Consider the following 20973-nt stretch of genomic DNA (forward strand, 5'->3'; position numbering starts at 1 on the left):
CCATGGGGTTCTCCAGGCAAGATTACTGGAGTGGGCTGTCATTTCCTTCTCCAGGGGAGCTTCCTGACCCAGGGATCAAACCCGGGTCTCCTGCATTTAAGGGAGATTCTTCACTGTCTGAGCTAAAGAATCTGTAAAGCTATCTATTTACACTTAAAATTTTCGTTGGTGCCTTTGGATACGTAATGGGGAGGGTTCTCTTTCTCCGCATTCCTGATCTTTTCTTCCAGGGAAGATAGCTCAAATGATGTGCACTTCTGTTCTCCCCACTCTATCTTACTGTCTCCATCCCTGGAGAAGATGGACTAAAGTATTTGATGAGTGAATGCAGGAAGAATACTAAATCTGTTTAATTCAACTCATCCTTCTTTACTTTGGCAGCTTGCAGTGAGCAGACTTGCTCTGCAGCATCTCAGCATCTGAACATCCTGCGCTTGAGTGGGCAGATACTGCCTAATTACGGGTTTCTGCAACAGGCCCACTGCACCGACAGATGGAAGATCACCCCAGACTCCAGCAGCTCTAAGGATTTTGCTTTGGTTCTCTCTCTCCTCCTTTGTTTTATATCTCGACTTGTTTGGAATCTGAGCAGCAAAGAGGGATGCTATGTATTAGCTGTCCTCAGAGATCCTCTGAACACATCACATCTCACCCCATATATTGATTTCTTTTTCAGTATCATGAATATAGGAAATGTGTCTGCTTTGTTTATATGTACGTCAGTTCCAAATATTGAACATTTAATGATAGATAATAAATTCCTTAATCTTTATCAATTATTATCATTTGATTATCTTTATAACAGGCATGATGATAAAATATTTAATTTAATTCTTATCAGCTGGAATTCAATTTGTAACTTATGGGTAAATGCTTGAGCTTTAATTTCACTTGAAGTTCTATATTTGACTTATTTCGAAGAAGAAAGGGATTATGGAGCAGAGATTTTCCTCTAGGGGGAAAAAAAACACAATTTTGTATTTGCAATTCCATCAAAGATTAGAAATTAAATTTCATTCATTTTACTTTAAATTCCTTTCTTATCAGTCATTCCTCTCATCCTCCCCTCTTGTGCTTCATCACTGAGTTTTCTTTAATAACCACTGGGCGGAAATGAATCACTGACTCAACAGCAGCTGAGGTGCTTGTACTCTGCTTGTCCCCTTCTTTTTATATTTCATAAAGTGCACTGGGTATTATTTTTTTTTAACTCATCACTGTAAAATTTTTCTTAAAGGAATTAGTAAAAGTACCATCTTATTCCATTTTCTGGAATTCCCCGAAATATCTTTTGACAGGTACATGAACAAAATATGTATAAGAAAAAAATGAAAGTCTGGAGGCTCTCCATTTAATGCACTCTAAATAGCATACAGTCTCTTCAAGGGCCACTACTTACTCACTCAAATTAGATCATTACTCATAGGATGAGCAAGCCCATGACAAACATCACAAACTCCTTGTTGGCCAGAGATTAGTCCTTAGCTTGGGTACACAATGGTGCTGTAATCCATGACAGACATCTAAAAACAGGCAAATATACCAATAACAGAAAGAAAAGGGGGAGGGGAGAGGAGAGAGAGAGGGGGAAGGAAGGAAGGAATTGTTGCCCTGTAATTTCCTAAAATCCATCAACATGTATAAACCAAACTATATGCTCTCACAGTTAGCAATTTTCTGTAGGATTAAAGATCAAAATCTCTGAAATAGTGTTGACAGATTATTATCAGGCAAGAGATCCCCAAAATGCTTTCCAACGTGTACATTTTTTTATTTTATGGATTATTTGGGGGGTGTTACCAGGAAATAAACTACTGCCTGTAAAAAAACAAGTACATAAATTCTAGTATCTCAGCAAGTGACTGGCCCTGATTTCGCATTTCAATCTCTTTAATAAAAGTTTTGGATTGCTTTAAGACTCAATTTTGGATTTTCTATTTCACCCCTCCCACATAACTTAGATGTACATACCATAAGAAAAGTAACTCAAATAAATTTATACCATATGAGTATAAAAGTTGTATGGCATGTATGCTCAGTCATATCTGACTCTGCAATTCCATGGACTATAGTCCACAGATTCCTCTGTCCATGGGATTTTCCAGGCAAGAATACTGTTGCGGTTTGCCATTTCCTACTCGAGGGGATCTTTCAGACCCAGAAACTGAACCTGCATTTCCTGTGTCTCCAGCATTGGCAGGCAGATTCTTTACCACTGAGCCACCTGGGAAGCTCCCAGGTACAAAAGATGTATTATTAAATACTAACTAAATCAGTAATAATTTTTATCAATGACACTTACCTTTGCTTGGTTCCTTAAAAATAAATAGTTCTTATTGGATTTACATTTTGGTTCTGCTAAGATGAAGCAAAACACTGTACAGAAAAATATTTTGAGAGTTTGTGATGCCTCCAAAGGAATGGTTTTATGTGAATGGAAGAGATGGGACTGACTCCTATCAGAAGAAGAAAAAGCCTTGGATTGCTGTCACCCTGCTCATGGTCACCAGCTACTGAAGCACTGATGCCCCTTTGCTGCCCACCTTAGTTTAACACTGTTCATGACTGTTCCAATTTTAACATAATTCTTTAATGCTTGTATCTTTCTTTGGAAACCTACATGAAGAAAATGACCTCTCATAGAGAAATCTAAGGACCTTCAAAATATCGTACTTGATGTGAGAGTTAATCGGATAGAATTATGTACTTAAAAGTGAATAGCTAATAGCTCTCTTAAACAGATGTCCATACCTCCAGACTAGTTCATTTAACCCCTGTTCTTGATCTTTCCTTCCAGGGGAGGCAGCTCAACTGATGTGCACTTCTGCTCTCCCCACCCCCCTTACTCTCTCCAGCCCTGGAGGTGAAGGACTAAAGCATATGATGAGTGAACGTGGGAAGAATACTGAGGTTGCTTGGGTTAGGAGCATCCTGAGCCTAGACACCATCCCCGTTATGTCAAAGCCCAAATCTAATCTGATCACTAACCTGCTTAAAATCTTCCAAAGTCTCATCACAATTTTAAGAAAAATTCCACTGTCCTTTTAGCACAGAATACAAGGCCAATCACGAATCAACCCCTCTCCACTTTCAGTCTACTCTCCTACATTTTCCACAAATGCACCCATCCAGCCAGCCACAGAACACATGACCCATCCTTTTATATTTTTAAAACTCCTGATCACATGAAACATAGCTAGTCTTCCACAACTACTGGTTACACGTGTCAGGTCTTTTGCAGCCACTTCAAATTTAATTGTCAAGGGAATTTGTCTATTTCAGCATTTTCCAAGTGGCTTAGAGTGCCACCACGATAATTTTGCTATATCAATATTATTCATCCATTATTATTTACTTGATACCCTTCTTCAATCTACTTTTATTAAAGTTTAAACTTTTAAATTTTATATCATTACCATAAATGGAAATTCAGTAGAAGCTGCTATAAGCAAGTGGCAACTATAAAAATAAATACAATGGAAACAAGTCACATGAAATTTTATGCAGACTGGGTTGTCTGTCCCCCACCTCCATCCCCCAAAGGAAGATATCACACATAATAGAAGAGTATTAAAGACCAGTACCAAAATGAGACTGTCTCTGAAATATGTTCAGAAGAGTTGGAGAAGGACCAATATTCTCAATATATGACTCCACATTACTTAATGATATTGCATGTACTACTAAATCAGTCCTCTATGTACAAGGGTTCAGTTCAGTTCAGTCGCTCAGTCGTGTCCGACTCTTTGCGACCCCATGAATCGCAGCACGCCAGGCCTCTCTGTCCATCACCAACTCCCAGAGTTCACTCAGACTAACGTCCATCCAGTCCGTGATGTCATCCAGCCATCTCATCCTCTGTTGTCCCCTTCTCCTCCTGCCACCAATCCCTCCCAGCATCAGAGTCTTTTCCAATGAGTCAACTCTTTGCATGAGGTGGCCAAAGTACTGGACTTCAGCTTTAGCATCATTCCTTCCAAAGAAATCCCAGGGTTGATCTCCTTCAGAATGGACTGGTTGGATCTTCTTGCAGTCCAAGGGACTCTCAAGAGTCTTCTCCAACACCACAGGTCAAAAGCATCAATTCTTCGGCGCTCAGCCTTCTTCACAGTCCAACTCTCACATCCATACATGACCAATGGAAAAACCATAGCCTTGACTAGACGGACCTTAGTTGGCAAAGTAATGTCTCCGCTTTTGAATATACTATCTAGGTTGGTCACAACTTTTCTTCCAAGGAGTAAGCATCTTAATTTCATGGCTGCAGTCACCAGTTGCAGTGATTTTGGAGCCAAAAAAAATAAAGTTTGACACTGTTTCTAATGTTTCCCCATCTATTTCCCATGAAGTGATGGGACCAGATGCCATGATCTTCGTTTTCTGAATGCTGAGCTTTAAGCCAACTTTTTCACTCTCCTCTTTCACATTCATCAAGAGGCTTTTTAGCTCCCCTTCACTTTTTGCCATAAGGGTGGTGTCATCTGCATATCTGAGGTTATTGAGATTTCTCCAGGCAATCTTGATTCCAGTTTGTGTTTCTTCCAATCCAGCGTTTCTCATGATGTACTCTGCATAGCAGTTAAATAAGCAGGGTGACAATATACAGCCTTGACGTACTCCTTTTCCTATTTGGAACCAGTCTGTTGTTCCATGTCCAGTCCTAACTGTTGCTTCCCGACCTGCATACAGATTTCTCAAGAGGCAGGTTAGGTGGTCTGGTATTCCCATCTCTTTCAGAATTTTCCACATTCTCAATATATGACTTCACATTACTTAATAATATTACATGTACTACTTAATCAGTCCTCTATGTACAAGGGTATGTGCTCTCAATCTGGTAAACACTAGCTGAGCTTAAATTCAATTACCACGAAGAGAGAAAACTGTGGGCTCTGTAACTATAATGTATTGCCTGAATTTGAGTACTCTTGCCTGGAAAATCCCATGGATGGAGGAGCCTGGTAGGCTCCAGTCCATGGGGTCACTAAGAGTCAGACATGACTGAGCGGTTTCACTTTCACTTTTCACTTTGGTGCATTGGAGAGGGAAATGGAAACCCACTCCAGTGTTCTTGCCTGGAGAATCCCAGGGAGGGGGAGCCTGGTGGGCTGCCATCTATGGGGTCGCACAGAGTTGGACACGACTGAAGCGACTTAGCAGCAGCAGCAGCGGTCAGCACTTATAAATGTATAGTTAGTTCAGTAGCTAAGTCGTGTCCGACTCTTTGTGACCCCATGAATCGCAGCACGCCAGGCCTCTCTGTCCATCACCAACTCCCAGAGTTCACTCAGACTCGTGTCCATCAAGTTGGTGATGCCATGCAGCCATCTCTCCTCCTGCCCCCAATCCCTCCCAGCATCAGTGTCTTTTCCAATGAGTCAACTCTTCGCATGAGGTGGCCAAAGTACTGGACTTTCAGCTTTAGCATCATTCCTTCCAAAGAAAACCCAGGGCTGATCTCCTTCAGAATGGACTGGTTGGATCTCCTTGCAGTCCAAGGGATTCTCAAGAGTCTTCTCCAACACCACAGGTCAAAAGCATCAATTCTTCGGTGCTCAGCTTTCTTTACAGTCCAACTCTCACATCCATACATGACCACTGGTAAACCATAGCCTTGACCAGACAGACCTTTGTTGGCAAAGTAATGTCTCTGCTTTTCAACATGCTATCTAGGTTGATCATAACTTTTCTTCCAAGGAGTAAGCGTCTTTTAACTTCATGACTGCAGTCACCATCTGCAGTGATTTTGGAGCCAAAAAAAATAAAGTCTGATACTGTTTATACTGTTTCCCCATCTATTTCCCATGAAATGATGGGACCAGATGCCATGATCTTCGTTTTCTGAATGTTGAGCTTTAAGCCAACTTTTTCACTCTCCACTTTCACTTTCATCAAGAGGCTTTTTAGTTCCTCTTCACATTCTGCCATAACGGTGGTGTCATCTGCATATATGAGGTTATTGATATTTCTTCTGGCAATCTTGATTCCATCTTGTGCTTCTTCCAGCCCAGTGTTTCTCATGATGTACTCTGCATAGAAGTTAAATAAGCAGGGTGACAATATACAGCTTTGATACACTCCTTTTCCTATTTGGAACCAGTCTGTTGTTCCATGTCCAGTCCTAACTGTTGCTTCCTGACCTGCACATAGGTTTCTCAAGAGGCAGGTTAGGTGGTCTGGTATTACAATCTCTTTCAGAATTTTCCACAATTTATTGTGATCCACACAGTCAAAGGCTTTGGCATAGTCAATAAAGCAGAGATAGATGTTTTTCTGGAACTCTTTTGCTTTTTCCATGATCCAGCGGATGTTGGCAATTTGATCTCTGGTTCCTCTGCCTTTTCTAATACCAGCTTGAACATCTGGAAGTTCACAGTTCACATACTGCTGAAGCCTGGCTTGGAGAATTTTGAGCATTACTTTAATAGCATGTGAGATAAGTGCAATTGTGCGGTAGTTGGAGCATTCTTTGGCATTGCCTTTCTTGGGATTGGAATGAAAACTGGCCTTTTCTATCTATTATAAATGTATAAACCTAAGGTATTAATAGTTACATAACTGCTCTTGGACTCAAACTAAGAATAATGAAAATCCCAGTCTCAAAGCTGTTTGTAGGTTAAGGAAGAAAAGGTTTTGCAATAAACCCTGAAGCAAAAAAGACCCTAAAATATTCATTTATCAAATAAATAGAAAGTAGATCCAACCAGTCCATCTTAAAAGAGATCAGTCCTGGGTGTTCATTGGAAGGACTGATGCTGAAGCTGAAACTCCAATACTTTGGCCACCTCATGTGAAGAATTGACTCATTGGAAAAGTCCCTGATGCTGGGAGGGATTGGAGGCAGGAGGAGAAGGGGATGACAGAGGATGAGATGGCTGGATGGCATCACCAACTTGATGGACATGAGTTTGGGTAAACTCTGGGAGTTGCTGATGGTCATGGAGGCCTGGCAAGCTGTGCTTCATGGAGTCACAAAGAGTCAGACACAACTGAGCGACTGAACTGAACTGAACTGAAGACATTTAACTCTGTCAAGGAGCAAAAGAAAAGACTTTTTGTTAAAATGAAATTGAGCAAGGACTCAAAAGACCATTTGATCACATATTAGAGGATGATGAATATGAGGATGAAGGGATGCAGTCAACTAACACAGGATGAAGGAAACAAGTAAAGACAAATAGCAAAGAGTTTCTGTTTTCCTTTTCCCTAACCTATAACTTCAAGATATGATTGCTGTGAGGACCAAATCTCTCTCCACCCCATATGACTGGCATCTTCAACACCAACTTGTAAATGCTCAAGAGCAATTCTGCTCAGTTTGCAATTTGTATTTGTCTGTGGTTTTATTTCCTTTCAGCTATTACAGACTCTCTCCTGGTTGACACCAGTGACAATGTAGGTCCTCGTGTCTCGGGGGGCAGTGCCCTGCTGGGTCAGGATTTATCACATCTGCCAACTTCACCTTGACCACTTCTAGATGGTGCTGCCCCACCTGCGGCTTCTCCTGCCCTGCAAGCCAAGCATCCTGTTCCTTCTAAGACTGCTCTGGGAGGCCGGGAGCCAAGACAATGCTCCAAGTCCTGCTGTTGATTAGGAAATATTCCTCTCATATTTTAATGCTATATAGAAAAAATTTTAAATTGTCTTTGAGTCAACATCAAGATGCTGCAGGTGAATAATTAGTTATGGTTAAGACATTTATTTTCAGAATGAAAATTACTACTTTCAAACATAATTACCACATATGAACAAAACACAGAAAACCACAGTGCTACAGTTTTAGAACCTTCATCCTTGGAAGAAAAGCTATGACAAACCTAGACAGCATATTAAAAAGCAGAGACATTACTTTGCCAACAAAGGTCCATCTAGTCAAACTATGGTTTTTCCAGTAGGCATGTACAAACGTGAGAGTTGGACCATAAAGAAGGCTGAGCGCAAAAGCACTGATGCTTTTGAACTGCGGTGTTGGAGAAGACTCTTGAGCATCCCTTGGACTGCAAGGAGATCAAACCAGTCAATCCTAAAGGAAATAAGTCCTGAATATTCTTTGGAAGAACTGGTGCTAAAGCTGAAGCTCCACTTTGGCCACCTGATGTGAAGAGCCGACTCATTAGAAAAGACCCTGATTCTGGGAAAGATTGAAGGCAGGAGGAGAAGGGGATGACAAAGGATGAGATGGTTGGATGGCATCACCAACTCAATGGACAAGAGTTTGAGCAAACTCTGGGAGATGGTGAAGGACAGGGAAGCTTGGCATGCTGCAGTCCATGGGGTCACAAAGAGCTGGACACAGCTGAGCGACTGAATAACATCAGTTTTAGATTTCATGAGTCCAAAATCAAGTGGGTGGTTTCTTCCAAACTTGTACTCGTCTGTAATTATCTCTAAAATTCAATTCTCTTGGTATGACTTCAAGTCAGAAATTACGAATTCTCATTCATACTATGTGCAATGCAAGACTAAAAAACAAAATTTTATCCTGAATTTAACATATAAAAACTATAAATGCAGTCATAAAAATAAAAAGATTATTTCCCCATAATTTTGAGAAAAAAATTTTTACATGCTTTGGAAATGTAAGTGAAAAAAATATGGTCCAAAAATGCAGGTTATAGTCTTTGTTTTGTCACACTGGCTGTGTGACCTTTATGTGTGTGGACTTTAGTTTCCTTTTCAAGAAAATAATAAGATTGTGTGAAATGAACTCAAAAGTTCTGCAATTATACTGGCTTTGTGCTCTTATTTCACTTCTTACTTCTTACTGTTTCTGCAGATTATTCACTTTGTGCACAAGTTCTATTTTTTCAGCAAGTGTTTATGGAGTGGCCACTCCATTTCAGGCAAATTGCTGGACATTAGAATATAGACATAGAGAAAAATATGGTTCTTATTCACATAAACCTTGCAGTTTAGTGGGCAAGAAAGGCATTCAACAAATAAGCCAAAGCATTATACTAGATGATGATCTTGAAGAGGAAAAAACCTCACCAGGCTCTGGGAGATATAATACTGCTGCTGCTAAATCGCTTCAGTCACGTCCAACTCTGTGCAACGCTATGGACTGCAGCCTGCCAGGCTCCTCTGTCCATGGGATTCTCCAGGCAAGAGTACTCCAGTGGGTTGCCATGCCCTCCTCCAGAGGATCTTCCCGACCCAGGGATTGAACCCAGGTCTCCTACACTGTAGGCAGATTCTTTACCACTGAGCCACCAGGTAAGCCCTCGGGTTGTAACAGGTGAACTAATTTAGATGGAGAGCATAAGGGAGGCCACAATGGAGAGGTGACATTTAAAGTGAGGAGTAGGAGGCAGCACCTCCCAGCCTTCCGGGAGTATAGTGCAAAATGAAGAACAGTCCTGAGAGGGGCAGACATGGAAAAGTTCAAGGAACTGAAAGGGAAACGAGGCAAAGGCAGAGCACATAAAGGCATAAAGGCCCACATTAGTGGGCATGAATGACAGGGTCTCCTCTGAACTATCAAGAATGCCGGCTTTTATCACAAGTGTACGGAGCTCACTAGGTAGGGACGCTGGCCCTGATGTTCAAATCCAAGCTCCACCACTTACTAGCTGAGTGACCTTGGGCAGTTGCCTCATTTAGAGTTATTGGTAGGATTAGATCAATGTAAATCAATGTGATCAATGTAAATAAAGTGTATAAAACAGTGCCCAGTGGTGGTAAGCACTTGGCTATGTAAGTTGTTATTATTAGCATCATCTTTCAGGCTTCAGAAGAGCTCAGAGGAAGGCGAACTGCACTCCAGGAGCTGAGACCTGGGCTCTAGGAGCATCTCTTCCCATACAGGCTGTTTCTACCATAAAATGAGGAAACCTTAAAAGGAATTGAGATAACCCTGAATTGTAATAAAGAAACAAGAAGGTAGCTTCAAGTGAATAGAAAAAAAATCTGATTTTTGAAATTAAATGGATGTTCTAATATGGAAAAAAGATTTCAGAATTTTTGATTTGTATAATTTTAGTTCTAGAAGATGAAAATGACATTCCACTTAAGTCTACTTCAAAATTTATTGACTGTACCATCATTTCTGGTTCCCTTTCACCAACGGTGAATCTTTCAGAATCTCTGTAATCACCTAGGGGCTTCCCAGGTGGCGCTAGTGGTAGAGAATCCACCTGCCAATGCAGGAGACACAGGTTCGATCCCTAGTCAGGAAGATCCCCTAGAGAAGGGAATGGCAACCCACTCCAGTATTCTTGAAGAGGAAAAGTTAAAATTTTACATAACCTCCTGCTCATTCTGCCTCTGTAACTCAGCTTGCTCCTTGCAAAGTCTGGATCACATAGGTCACATAGTCTCAGAAAGTGGGAACTTACAATACTAGGAACTGGAGCTTATCTCACGCACCCTTGTCCTGCTGTTTGCAACTGCCCAGCCCCTGTAAATCTGCTTAATCATGCCTGTCCGTGTAAAGGTCAGGCATTCCCCTCCCCATCTTGACTGCTGTTCCCATGGGCACAAAACCCCTTAGTTTAAATCAGCCTATTAACAGCTAATGTTGCCCATTATGGTCTGTCCATAAAAACTCTGTAACCCCTTTGTTCGGGGCTCAGAGCTTACAGTGTTAACTCTGTAGGGCCCGCTGGCATAATAAACATGAGTTCTCCAACTCTCTGAGTGTGGTGCTTGGTTTCTTGATTACTGGTTTCTGCAACATTCTCACCTGTAAAATCCCATGGACGGAGGAGCCTGGTGGGCTACAGTTCATGGGAGTCACAGAGTCGAATACGACTGAATGACTTTTAACTCCCTCAGTCATAATCACCTAACTTAACTGTTTCACATTGCAATCTAGAAAACTCAGCATATAAACTTCTCATCCACATTGGTGATGTGAGTAAGGTGGCTTAGTGAGTAAAGAACCTGCCTGTCAATGCAAGAGATGTAAGAGATGCAGGTTTAATCCCTGGGTTGGGAAGATCTCCTGAAGGAGGGCATGGCAACCCACTCTAGTATTCTTGCCTCGAGAATCCCCATGGACAGAGGAGCCTGGCGGGCTACAGTCCATAGGGTCACGAAGAGTCGGACACAACTGAGCAACTGACACACACAAAATCTGTAGACAAATGACAAATCTTCAGATAAAAATCAACTGTAATATACACTTGAAATATTACAGGCAGATAAGGTCCCATGCAATATCATTGCCAGCTTTTGTCTTTTCCTTAGTATCTATTAGAGGCTACACATCAGTGTGGCATTCTCTAACTCCTTTTGGAAAGTATGTCAAATAAAACTTTAGGCAATGCTTTATAATAAATCATACTCCCATATTTCCCTCTCGATAATTCCTGTTCTCTTGCTATTTCCTCTTGACCTTTCCTCCTGACCTATTACCAGGTGATCAGAACATTATGAAATAATGGCTGAAGAAAGGGAAGAGTTTAAGGACCTCCCAACTGCTTGAACCTGCAAAAGTTCATAGATATTTTGAAGTCCCAGAATTTTTCCTATGTGCTAGCAGATTAAAGGGAGCTTTCTTCATGGATCTTCATGGATCTCAGGGTCAGCCAGGAATAAGGATCCAGGAATAAGGAATAAGGATTCCCAACCCAGACTTTCTCAACAGCTATTATATAATGTGAGGTTTCCTAAACTTTTATAAACAAAGTGACCAACAAATTTCTCTGGATTTTAGCACCAGTTTAATTATGCATCTTGTTTTTCTTTTTTTAAAACTATACAGGCTTTTAAACTTACCCCGATAGCAGCTAATATTGGGGCTTGGTAAATCCACTTGATGTCTCCAGCACTAAGCTCCCAGCATCTGAGACATGAAAGAGAACTTCCATGAATAGACTGGCAAAGCAAATACACAATAAGAATTAAGTAGCATTTTAAGTTTTACCAAAAACTCCATACCCAGGATTTTGATTAAGAAACAAGTAGACCAAAAAAAAAAAAAAAGTTCCTAAAACTCCCAGTGGGGAAAAAATGTAGTGAGTCCTGCTTTCTATATTATTAGCTACCCTTTGGGGATAAGTATTATAAATAGTGGTGTATTATTTTTATAACAAGAGTGAAAACTATGTTTCCAGAGCCACGAAAAATTAGTCTTCTAAATGTGGTACCATTGATTCTTCACTTTGGTTATCACTGGAATGAGCCATAACAGTTAAACAGAGTTTAACAGTTGACCAAGAAAGTCCTCCCATTTTCAGAATTTACTCCATTGGCTGTAAGACACTGACATTAATACATTCTTATCCACAGACATGCAACATACAACTAACAATAATGCAAATGATCCTTGTTAATAGGAATGGAGAAGAAAACTGAATATGAATGATTTTTATCCCTCAGTTCAGTTCAGTTCAGTTCAGTTGCTCAGTCATGTCTGACTCTTTGCAATCCCATGAATCACAGCACACCAGGCCTCCCTGTCCATCACCATCTCCCGCAGTTCACTCAGACTCACATCCATCCAGTCCGTGATGCCATCCAGCCATCTCATCCTCGGTCGTCCCCTTCTCCTCCTGCCCCCAGTCCCTCCCAGCATCAGAGTCTTTTCCAATGAGTCAACTCTTCGCATGAGGTGGCCAAAGTACTGGAGCTTCAGCTTTAACATCATTCCTTCCAAAGAAATCCCAGGGTTGATCTCCTTCAGAATGGACTGGTTGGATCTCCTTGCAGTCCAAGGGACTCTCAAGAGTCTTCTCCAACATCACAGTTCAAAAACATCAATTCTTCGGCACTCAGCCTTCTTCACAGTCCAACTCTCACATCCATACATGACCACTGGTAAAACCATAGCCTTGACTAGATGGACCTTAGTTGGCAAAGTAATGTCTCTGCTTTTGAATATGCTATCTAGGTTGGTCATAACTTTTCTTCCAAGGAGTAAGCGTCTTTTAATTTCATGACTGCAATCACCATCTGTAGCGATTTTGGAGCCCCAAAAAATAAAGTCTGACACTGTTTCTACTGTTTCCCCATCTATTTCCCATGAAGTGATGGGACCAGATGCCATGATCTTCGTTTTCTGAATGTTGAGCTTTAAGCCAACTTTTTCGCTCTCCTCTTTCATAGGAATGTAGAAGAAAACTGAATACAAATGATTTTTAGAAAGGAAAATTAGCTGTTTGGTGAAATGTAAGTGACTAGTGATCTGTGAATATTGACCAGTTTTTACATTTATTTGTAAAATCATTTCAGCATTCACAGTACTAAATATAAACATGCGATTCTTTTATTTCTCCTTTGAACCAGTTATAATAGTTTACTGGTTACTAAGCTAAGCTTATTGGTTAGCTTACTAATCAGTGAGTCAAAAAATCTCTGACAGGTAGTCATTTCATATTTGCATAACATCATGACTTTTATCTTCTTTTTTTAAGAGTTTTTTTTTATAGTATTAATAAAAATACATTAGTTGTTCAGTCATGTCTGACTCTTTGCAATCCTGTGGACTGTGTAGATCACCAGGTTCCTCTGTCCATGGAATTCTCCATGCAAGAATACTGGAGTGGGTTGGCATTCCCTTTTCCTAGGATCTTGGATCTTCCTGACCCAGGAGTTGAACCTGGGTCTCCTGCATTGCAAGCAAATTCTTTACCATCTGAGCCACCAGTGTATAATTTACCTATTTGCTATACTTATTTTCTGCTTCCTGCTCGCTCCAACTAGAATTTAAGTTTAGACAGGCAGGGATTGCTGTTGTTTTTGTTTTCTGTTATAAGTGTCTAGAACATACACAGGATTTAGGTAGCCAATAAACATGTTTTGAATTAACTGAGTTCAAAGTAAGTTAAACTTCACCCAATCTGGTTTGTGGTAAAGGTCTTACACTAGAATAAATGGAACAGAGTTGAGAAAAACTAGTTCCACTTGAAACTTTAACATCACACTTTAAACAGTTTTTTAAAATTAAAGATACATAAATAAAAGCCTTCAGTTTCTTTCTCCTTAGACCTAGCATTGATTGTAGCATTAGTAAATAAAATCTTATGAAGAAATTTTAGTGATATAATAATTTTTTTATCCTAGATGAAAACTTATATTAAGAAGTTACTTTTAAATTAATGAACAAATTATGGATAATAAAAAGCTATTTCAACTATTTCTTGAAAGTAAAACATTTTCAGCACACATATAATAACAAAAATTTTAATTTTTTATGTAAGCAATATATCCTCATTTCAAAAATCAACCTATATAAAAAAACAGACATTGAGACATTTCAGTCCTCCCCATCTTCCTGTCTATATCTGACCTTGCCCTTCTGCTTACAGGTTAATATCTTTTATTACTTTATTGTGCATGCTTTCAGTATTTTGTTGTGCATAAACAAACACATACAGATACTACAACCTTATTTTTCCCCACCTTACAAAAATGCAATGTACACTCTGTTCTGTAACTTGCCTTTTCCTTTTTATAGCATATCTTTAATTTCTTTCCATGTCAGTACTGAGAGAGCTCAGTAGCCCAGCATTCCATTGGAAGGAGGTACCACAGCTAAATCAACCAAACTCCTACACCAAAGTGTAATTCTGATCCAGCCACACTGAAATCAGCAAAATCAATGGGCTTGAAGACTGAATCAGAATGGACATCAAACATACGTTACTTGTTTACACAGTATTGAACACTGCCCAATATTATCTGCATGCACCTATTTTCCACATTGTTCAGCCAGACAAGAGAAAGATAGTGTTATGGAGTCATGCAAAACGTCTATCACACTGCTCTAAAAAGGCTTCCAACTGTAAGGAAAGTGGAACATATTGTGAAAATATAAATTGAACACTGATTCACTAGCTATGAGACTTGGATTTCATAAATTCTGTTTTCAGCTTTGACATTTGGTAATATCTTTATAATCCTCTTTCTTTTTGCCACAATGACATTTCACTGTGGTGCCTCCTAACCCATTGGAATTCAATTACGTAATTTCAGTGAAGGAGGAAACAGAACAGGCTTTATCTTGAAAGCACGACTCCATCTTGGGCCTGACTGGACTTTGAGCTATATGCTCAGTATCTATGGAAACGACATACCAACTGGAAAACCAGACCCCCGGATGGAAGAGCCCCAGGGCTCATACCTAGACTCTCCTCACCTAAAAGAATACCTTAATTATCTGTGTGACCTAATAGAATCATAAATTCTATTGACCACAGGCCTATTGATAATTGTCCACTGTTAACTACCTAGACCTAAGGCATATGAATCACAGGTTATCTTTGACTGTATCTTTCTTTTCCTTTGTTCAGACTAGCTTCAGGGAATTTGGGGAGGTGGGTTTGGGCACATACACTTAGGGTATATAAGGTTTTCACAAGGACTGGTCAGGGTCCTTGGCTAAGAGGAGACTGTGCCTTGGGCCCACCGGTGTAATAAATTGCACTCCACTCTCTGCATTGTCCTTCTGAGTGAGTTTGTTTCCCGGAATGTGTGGCTACCACATCAGCTCTACAAAATACTCGTATCTGGAAGTAGGTCAAATCAGCTACTTCCAAAAACAAGAAAAACTTGACTTTGATCATTTTCAATGTCAAAGTTTTAAATTTGCCCTTTGATAAGAGCAACCGAGGTTTCAGATTTTTTTTTAAAGGAAATGCTGTTGATTCTTGTTTTTCATTAATTATTCAATGACCCAGCTCACACTATGTTTGTGAACATGGCCAAGAAACTACCCTCTGTTCAGATTTTTTTAATAAATTTTAACACCCTAGGAAATGCAGGAATAAATAAATGTCAGTAAATATGTAACTCTGAATGATAAAGCATAAAACACAATATTGAATAGTAGAGCATAGACAGGAAAGTAGGTCCTTCTGCAGCCAAGCTGGGAGCAGGAAATGCATTGTTCTGCCAGAGGGACCCAGTATTGGAATACTGTATTGTCTCCAACACTCACACTCTGATAAGAGAAGAGGAAGTGAAGTAACCTCAAAGCCGTGCAGATTTCCCAGGAATGATAGAGTGTAACATTTCTTGGTCCTTTCCACTGCAAGCCTTAATGTTCCTATTGGCATCTCTTATCTCCTTTGAGTGAGCAGGGAGACAGTAATAAGGTATCTCATAAGGTATTTTTGCTTTTGTAAGTTAAAAAGAAAGAGAAAATTATTCACTCTTTAAATCATTTGTCCAATCTAAACTGCAGGAAATTTCCTAAAGGAAACCAACCCTGAATACTCATTGGAAGGATTGATGCTGAAACTGAAGCTCCAATACTTTGGCCACCTACCTGATGCTAAGAGCTGACTCATTGAGAAAGACGCTGATGCTGGGAAAGATTGAAGGCAGGAGTAGAAGGGGACAACAAAGAACGAGATGGTTGGATGGCATCAGCAACTCAATGGACATGAGTTTGAGCTAGCTCTGGGAGACGGTGAAAGACAGAGAAGCCTGGCATGCTGCAGTCGCAAGGTGTCGGACATGACTGAGTGACCGAACACAACACAAACTACAGGACTCAGTTATCTTACCCTGCGTTAGTCAACACTTCGCTAGAACTTTAGAGCTGGAAGAAAACTTTTTGTATATTCCATAGTTTAAAGTACCTTCTAAAACTGGGTCTTATCTGCTTATTTCTAAATGTCTAAGATACAGAGAAAATAAGAGTTCTAGCTTTGAAAGTTCAGATCAGAAAAAGATAAATCTCAAGTGTAAGAGACACGAACCAGGTCCCCATCTGGCCTTTGGAGATGCTCCCAGTCTGCTCTCTCCACCTTTGTGACATGACACTATACGTAAGTCAGATGACACTCAAGAAAACCCAAAAATCTTTTTATCTTAGACAAGCTGAATTTCATGAGAAATCAAATCAGGCAATTATGAAATTATGCCATGAATGTGGTAACACAGTTTTACTTTCTATGCAAAATAAATGTAAATGATCTCTTAACCCAATTATCACACTCAGAGCACAACAGAATTCAAGATTTTAATCTAAGGTAAGGTAGGAGTAAATATGCTATGCAGAGGAGTCATATGATCTAACTTATAGTTAATATTTTTATATTAATTCATCTGTTTTAGAGCAATATTTAGCATCAGTTGTAGTTTTGCAAGTATCATGTACCTAATGATTTTTTCTCAAAATAATAAACTCATATTTCCTATTTGTTCAGCAAAAAAATTGAATTATTAATAACAATACCTAGTTTATAATTTTTAAGAAAAAATGCATGATAACTAAGGAAACTACCTATTTAATTCAATATATAAGGCACTATGAATATATTTGCTTTCTTTCCATGCTCAAGGCCTGGAAGAGCTATGGAATGGATGAATGGAGTCAAAGTGCTCCAGGATACGTACAGGCAATCAGGTCTCATTCTATTCCTCTCTCACAAGAGAGGATTGGACCAAACAATGCTTTTGGTTCTACCCTCTCTAAAATTCCAAGCTGAGTGATTTGGTTATATATCTCAGGGTAAAATTAGTTAGCATTATTTAGTACCTCTTTATTGACTCAACCTCCCTCTCTCCTTCAAGAAATCAAACAGCAAGGCTGCAGGTTTTCTTTGAGATTTCCAATATTGCTGTGTAAACATAACAATAATGATAACAACGTAGATAACATTAACCCCCATGTGTGTGTTAAGTCACTTCAGTCATGTCCAACTCTTTGTGGCCCCATTAACTGTACCCTGCCAGGCTCTTCTGTCCATGCAACTTGCCAGGCAAGAATGTTGGAGTAGACTGCCATTTCCTTCCCAGGGAATCTTTCCAACCCAGGGATCAAACCTCAGGTCTCCTGCATTTGGCAGGCTAGCTCTTTTCCACTAGCGCCACCTGGGAAGCCCTTATTAACGCCCAAGTGTCAGCAAATCCAAATAGCAAAAAGAGATAAAGGTAAGTAAAAATGAAACCCTGCACCATCCTTCTGGGTACAAGCCCCTCCACATTCCCACTTATTTGGGAAAAAGCTTTAGCATTGTGAAATGAAAACATCCCCTGCCATATCAATAAACAAGAAATGTCACAGCCTTCAGCAATTTCTGGCCTCCAAATGCGAATGAGGGCTCCCAAAACTGTGATCCAACAAATGCTGCCACTTCCCCCTTCCCCCTCGCTGAGGTAATTGCTGAGGAACTGAGGGAATGCAAGAAATAGCCAACAGCCACTCCTAAGGTTGAACAAGGAAATAGGATTTGGCACCAGAGAGCTGAGCTGCATATGAAAAGAATGAATTCAGTGAGCCCAGAGGCTTGCATCTTCCCATACCTAGAATGCTAAATTCCTTAACTTGATATCTAATCTTTGATGTTCAGACTGCTTACTCCCTTTGTTGCAAACTTGTATATAGCCTAACTCCCCCCTCCTGCCTCCTTGGAGCAGTTTTCTCAGAGCTACTGAGATGCTGTCTCCCGGGCTCTGAGTCCTAAACATGCACACCAAACAAAATAATTCTGCTTTCAAGTTGTGACTATATTTTTTAGTCTACAGTCTTCAAGGACTTCCCCAAGTTTCAAAGAGCAGACTCAGTTACTAATTTGGAAAGTCAGAAAATGCAGAAACAAAGGAAAAGCAGTCAAGCAAGAAAAGTAGTAACAACATGAATGACAGAGTTGCAGGACTCCTAGTTTCTCCTAAAGAAATACAGATAATCATCTAATGATCCAGCAACCCCACGTCCAAGGAGCGGTGGTTGCATGGGCGCAGGAGGGCCTAGAGGAGCTATTCCATGATCAAGGTCAGAGGGGCGGCGGTGAGGAGATACCCCTCGTGCAAGGTAAGGAGCAGCGGCTGCGCTTTGTTGGAGCAGCCGTGAAGAGATACCCCACGTCCAAGGTAAGAGAAACCCAAGTAAGACAGTAGGTGTTGCAAGAGGGCATCAGAGGGCAGACACACTGAAACCATAATCACAGAAAACTAGTCAATCTAATCACACTAGGACCACAGCCTTGCCAACTCAATGAAACTAAGCCATACCCATGGGGCCACCAGTGGAGAGGTCTGACAGAATGCGGTCCACTGGAGAAGGGAATGGCAAACCACTTCAATATTCTTGCCTTGAGAACCCCATGAACAGTATGAAAAGGCAAAATGATAGGATACCCAAAGAGGAACTCCCCAGGTCAGTAGGTGCCCAACACGCTACTGGATCAGTGGAGAAATAACTCCAGAAGGAGTGAAGGGATGGAGCCAAAGCAAAAACAATACCCAGTTCTGGATGTGACTGGTGACAGAAGCAAGGTCCGATGCTGTAAAGAGCAATATTGCATAGGAACCTGGAATGTCAGGTCCATGAATCAAGGCAAATTGGAAGTGGTCAAACAGGAGATGGCAAGAGTGAACGTTGACATTCTAGGAATCAGCAAACTAAAATGGACTGGAATGGGTGAATTTAAATCAGATGACCATTATATCTACTACTGTGGGCAGGAATCCCTTAGAAGAAATGGAGTAGCCATCATGGTCAACAAAAGAGTCAAAATGCGTACTTGAATGCAATCTCAAAAATGACAGAATGATCTCTGTTCGTTTCCAAGGCAAACCATTCAATATCACAGTAATCCAAGTCTATGCCCCAACCAGTAATGCAAAGAAGCTGAAGTTGAACAGTTCTATGAAGACCTACAAGACCTTTTAGAACTAACACACAAAAAAGATATCCTTTTCATTATAGGGGACTGGAATGCAAAAGTAGGAAGTCAAGAAACACCTGGAGGAACAGGCAAATTTGGCCTTGGAATATGGAATGAAGCAGGGCAAAGGCTAATAGAGTTTTGTCAAGAAAATGCACTGGTCATAGCAAACACCCTCTTCCAACAACACAAGAGAAGACTCTACACATGGACATCACCAGATGGTCAACACCAAAATCAGATTGATTATATTCTTTGCAGCCAAAGATGGAGAAGCTCTATACAGTCAACAAAAAAAAGACCAGGAGCTGACTGTGGCTCAGATCATGAACTCCTTATTGCCAAATTCAAATTTAAATTGAAGAAAGTAGGGAAAACCACTAGACCATTCAAGTATGACCTAAATCAAATCCCTTATGATCATACAGTGGAAGTGAAAATAGATTTAAGGGACTAGATCTGATAGATAGAGTGTCTGATGAATTATGGATGGAGGTTTGTGACATTGTACAGGAGACAAGGATCAAGACCATCCCCATGGAAAAGAAATGCAAAAAAGCAAAATGGCTGTCTGAAAAGGCCTTATAAATAGCTGTGAAAAGAAGAGAGGTGAAAAGCAAAGGAGAAAAGGAAAGATATAAGCATCTGAATGCAGAGTTCCAAAGAATAGCAAGGAGAGATACGAAAGCCTTCCTCAGCGATCAATGCAAAGAAATAGAGGCAAACAACAGAATGGGAAAGACTAGAGATCTCTTCAAGAAAATTAGAGATACCAAGGGAACGTTTCATGCAAAGATGGGCTCGATAAAGGACAGAAATGGTATGGACCTAACAGAAGCAGAAGATATTAAGAAGAGGTGGCAAGAATACACAGAATAACTGTACAAAAAAGATCTTCATGACCAAGATAATCACGATGGTGTGATCACTCATCTAGAGCCAAACATCCTGGCATGTGAAGTCAAGTGGGCCTTAGAAAGCATCACTATGAACAAAGCTAGGGGAGGTGATGGAATTCCAGTTGAGCTGTTTCAAATCTTGAAAGATGATGCTGTGAAAGTGCTGCACTCAATATGCCAGCAAATGTGGAAAACTCAGCAGTGGCCACAGAACTGGAAAAGGTCAATTTTCATTCCAATCCCAAAGAAAGGAAATGCCAAAGAATGCTCAAACTACCGCACAATTGCACTCATCTCACACGCTAGTAAAGAAATGCTCAAAATTCTCCAAGCCAGGCTTCAGCAATACGTGAACTGTGAACTTCCTGATGTTCAAGCTGGTTTTAGAAAAGGCAGAGGAACCAGAGATCAAATTGCCAACATCCGCTGGATCATCGAAAAAGCAAGAGAGTTCCAGAAAGACATCTATCTCTGCTTTATTGACTATGCCAAAGCCTTTGACTGTGTGGACC

The 20973-nt window shown here is 40.4% G+C and overlaps 1 protein-coding gene across 1 annotated transcript in view; it reads right to left on the bottom strand.

The window, feature by feature from the left end:
• The window catches only part of PTH2R (parathyroid hormone 2 receptor), an 88907-nt gene that overhangs the window by 31287 nt on the left and 36647 nt on the right, over window positions 1–20973 (bottom strand). Inside the window, exon 9 of the mRNA XM_040228655.1 lies at window positions 11722–11788. Coding sequence (XP_040084589.1) covers window positions 11722–11788 — 67 coding nt within the window. The remainder of the gene's footprint in view (window positions 1–11721; window positions 11789–20973) is intronic.

Source organism: Oryx dammah, unplaced genomic scaffold (genome assembly GCF_014754425.2).
Source record: "Oryx dammah isolate SB20612 unplaced genomic scaffold, SCBI_Odam_1.1 HiC_scaffold_27, whole genome shotgun sequence".
NCBI lineage: Eukaryota > Metazoa > Chordata > Mammalia > Artiodactyla > Bovidae > Oryx > Oryx dammah.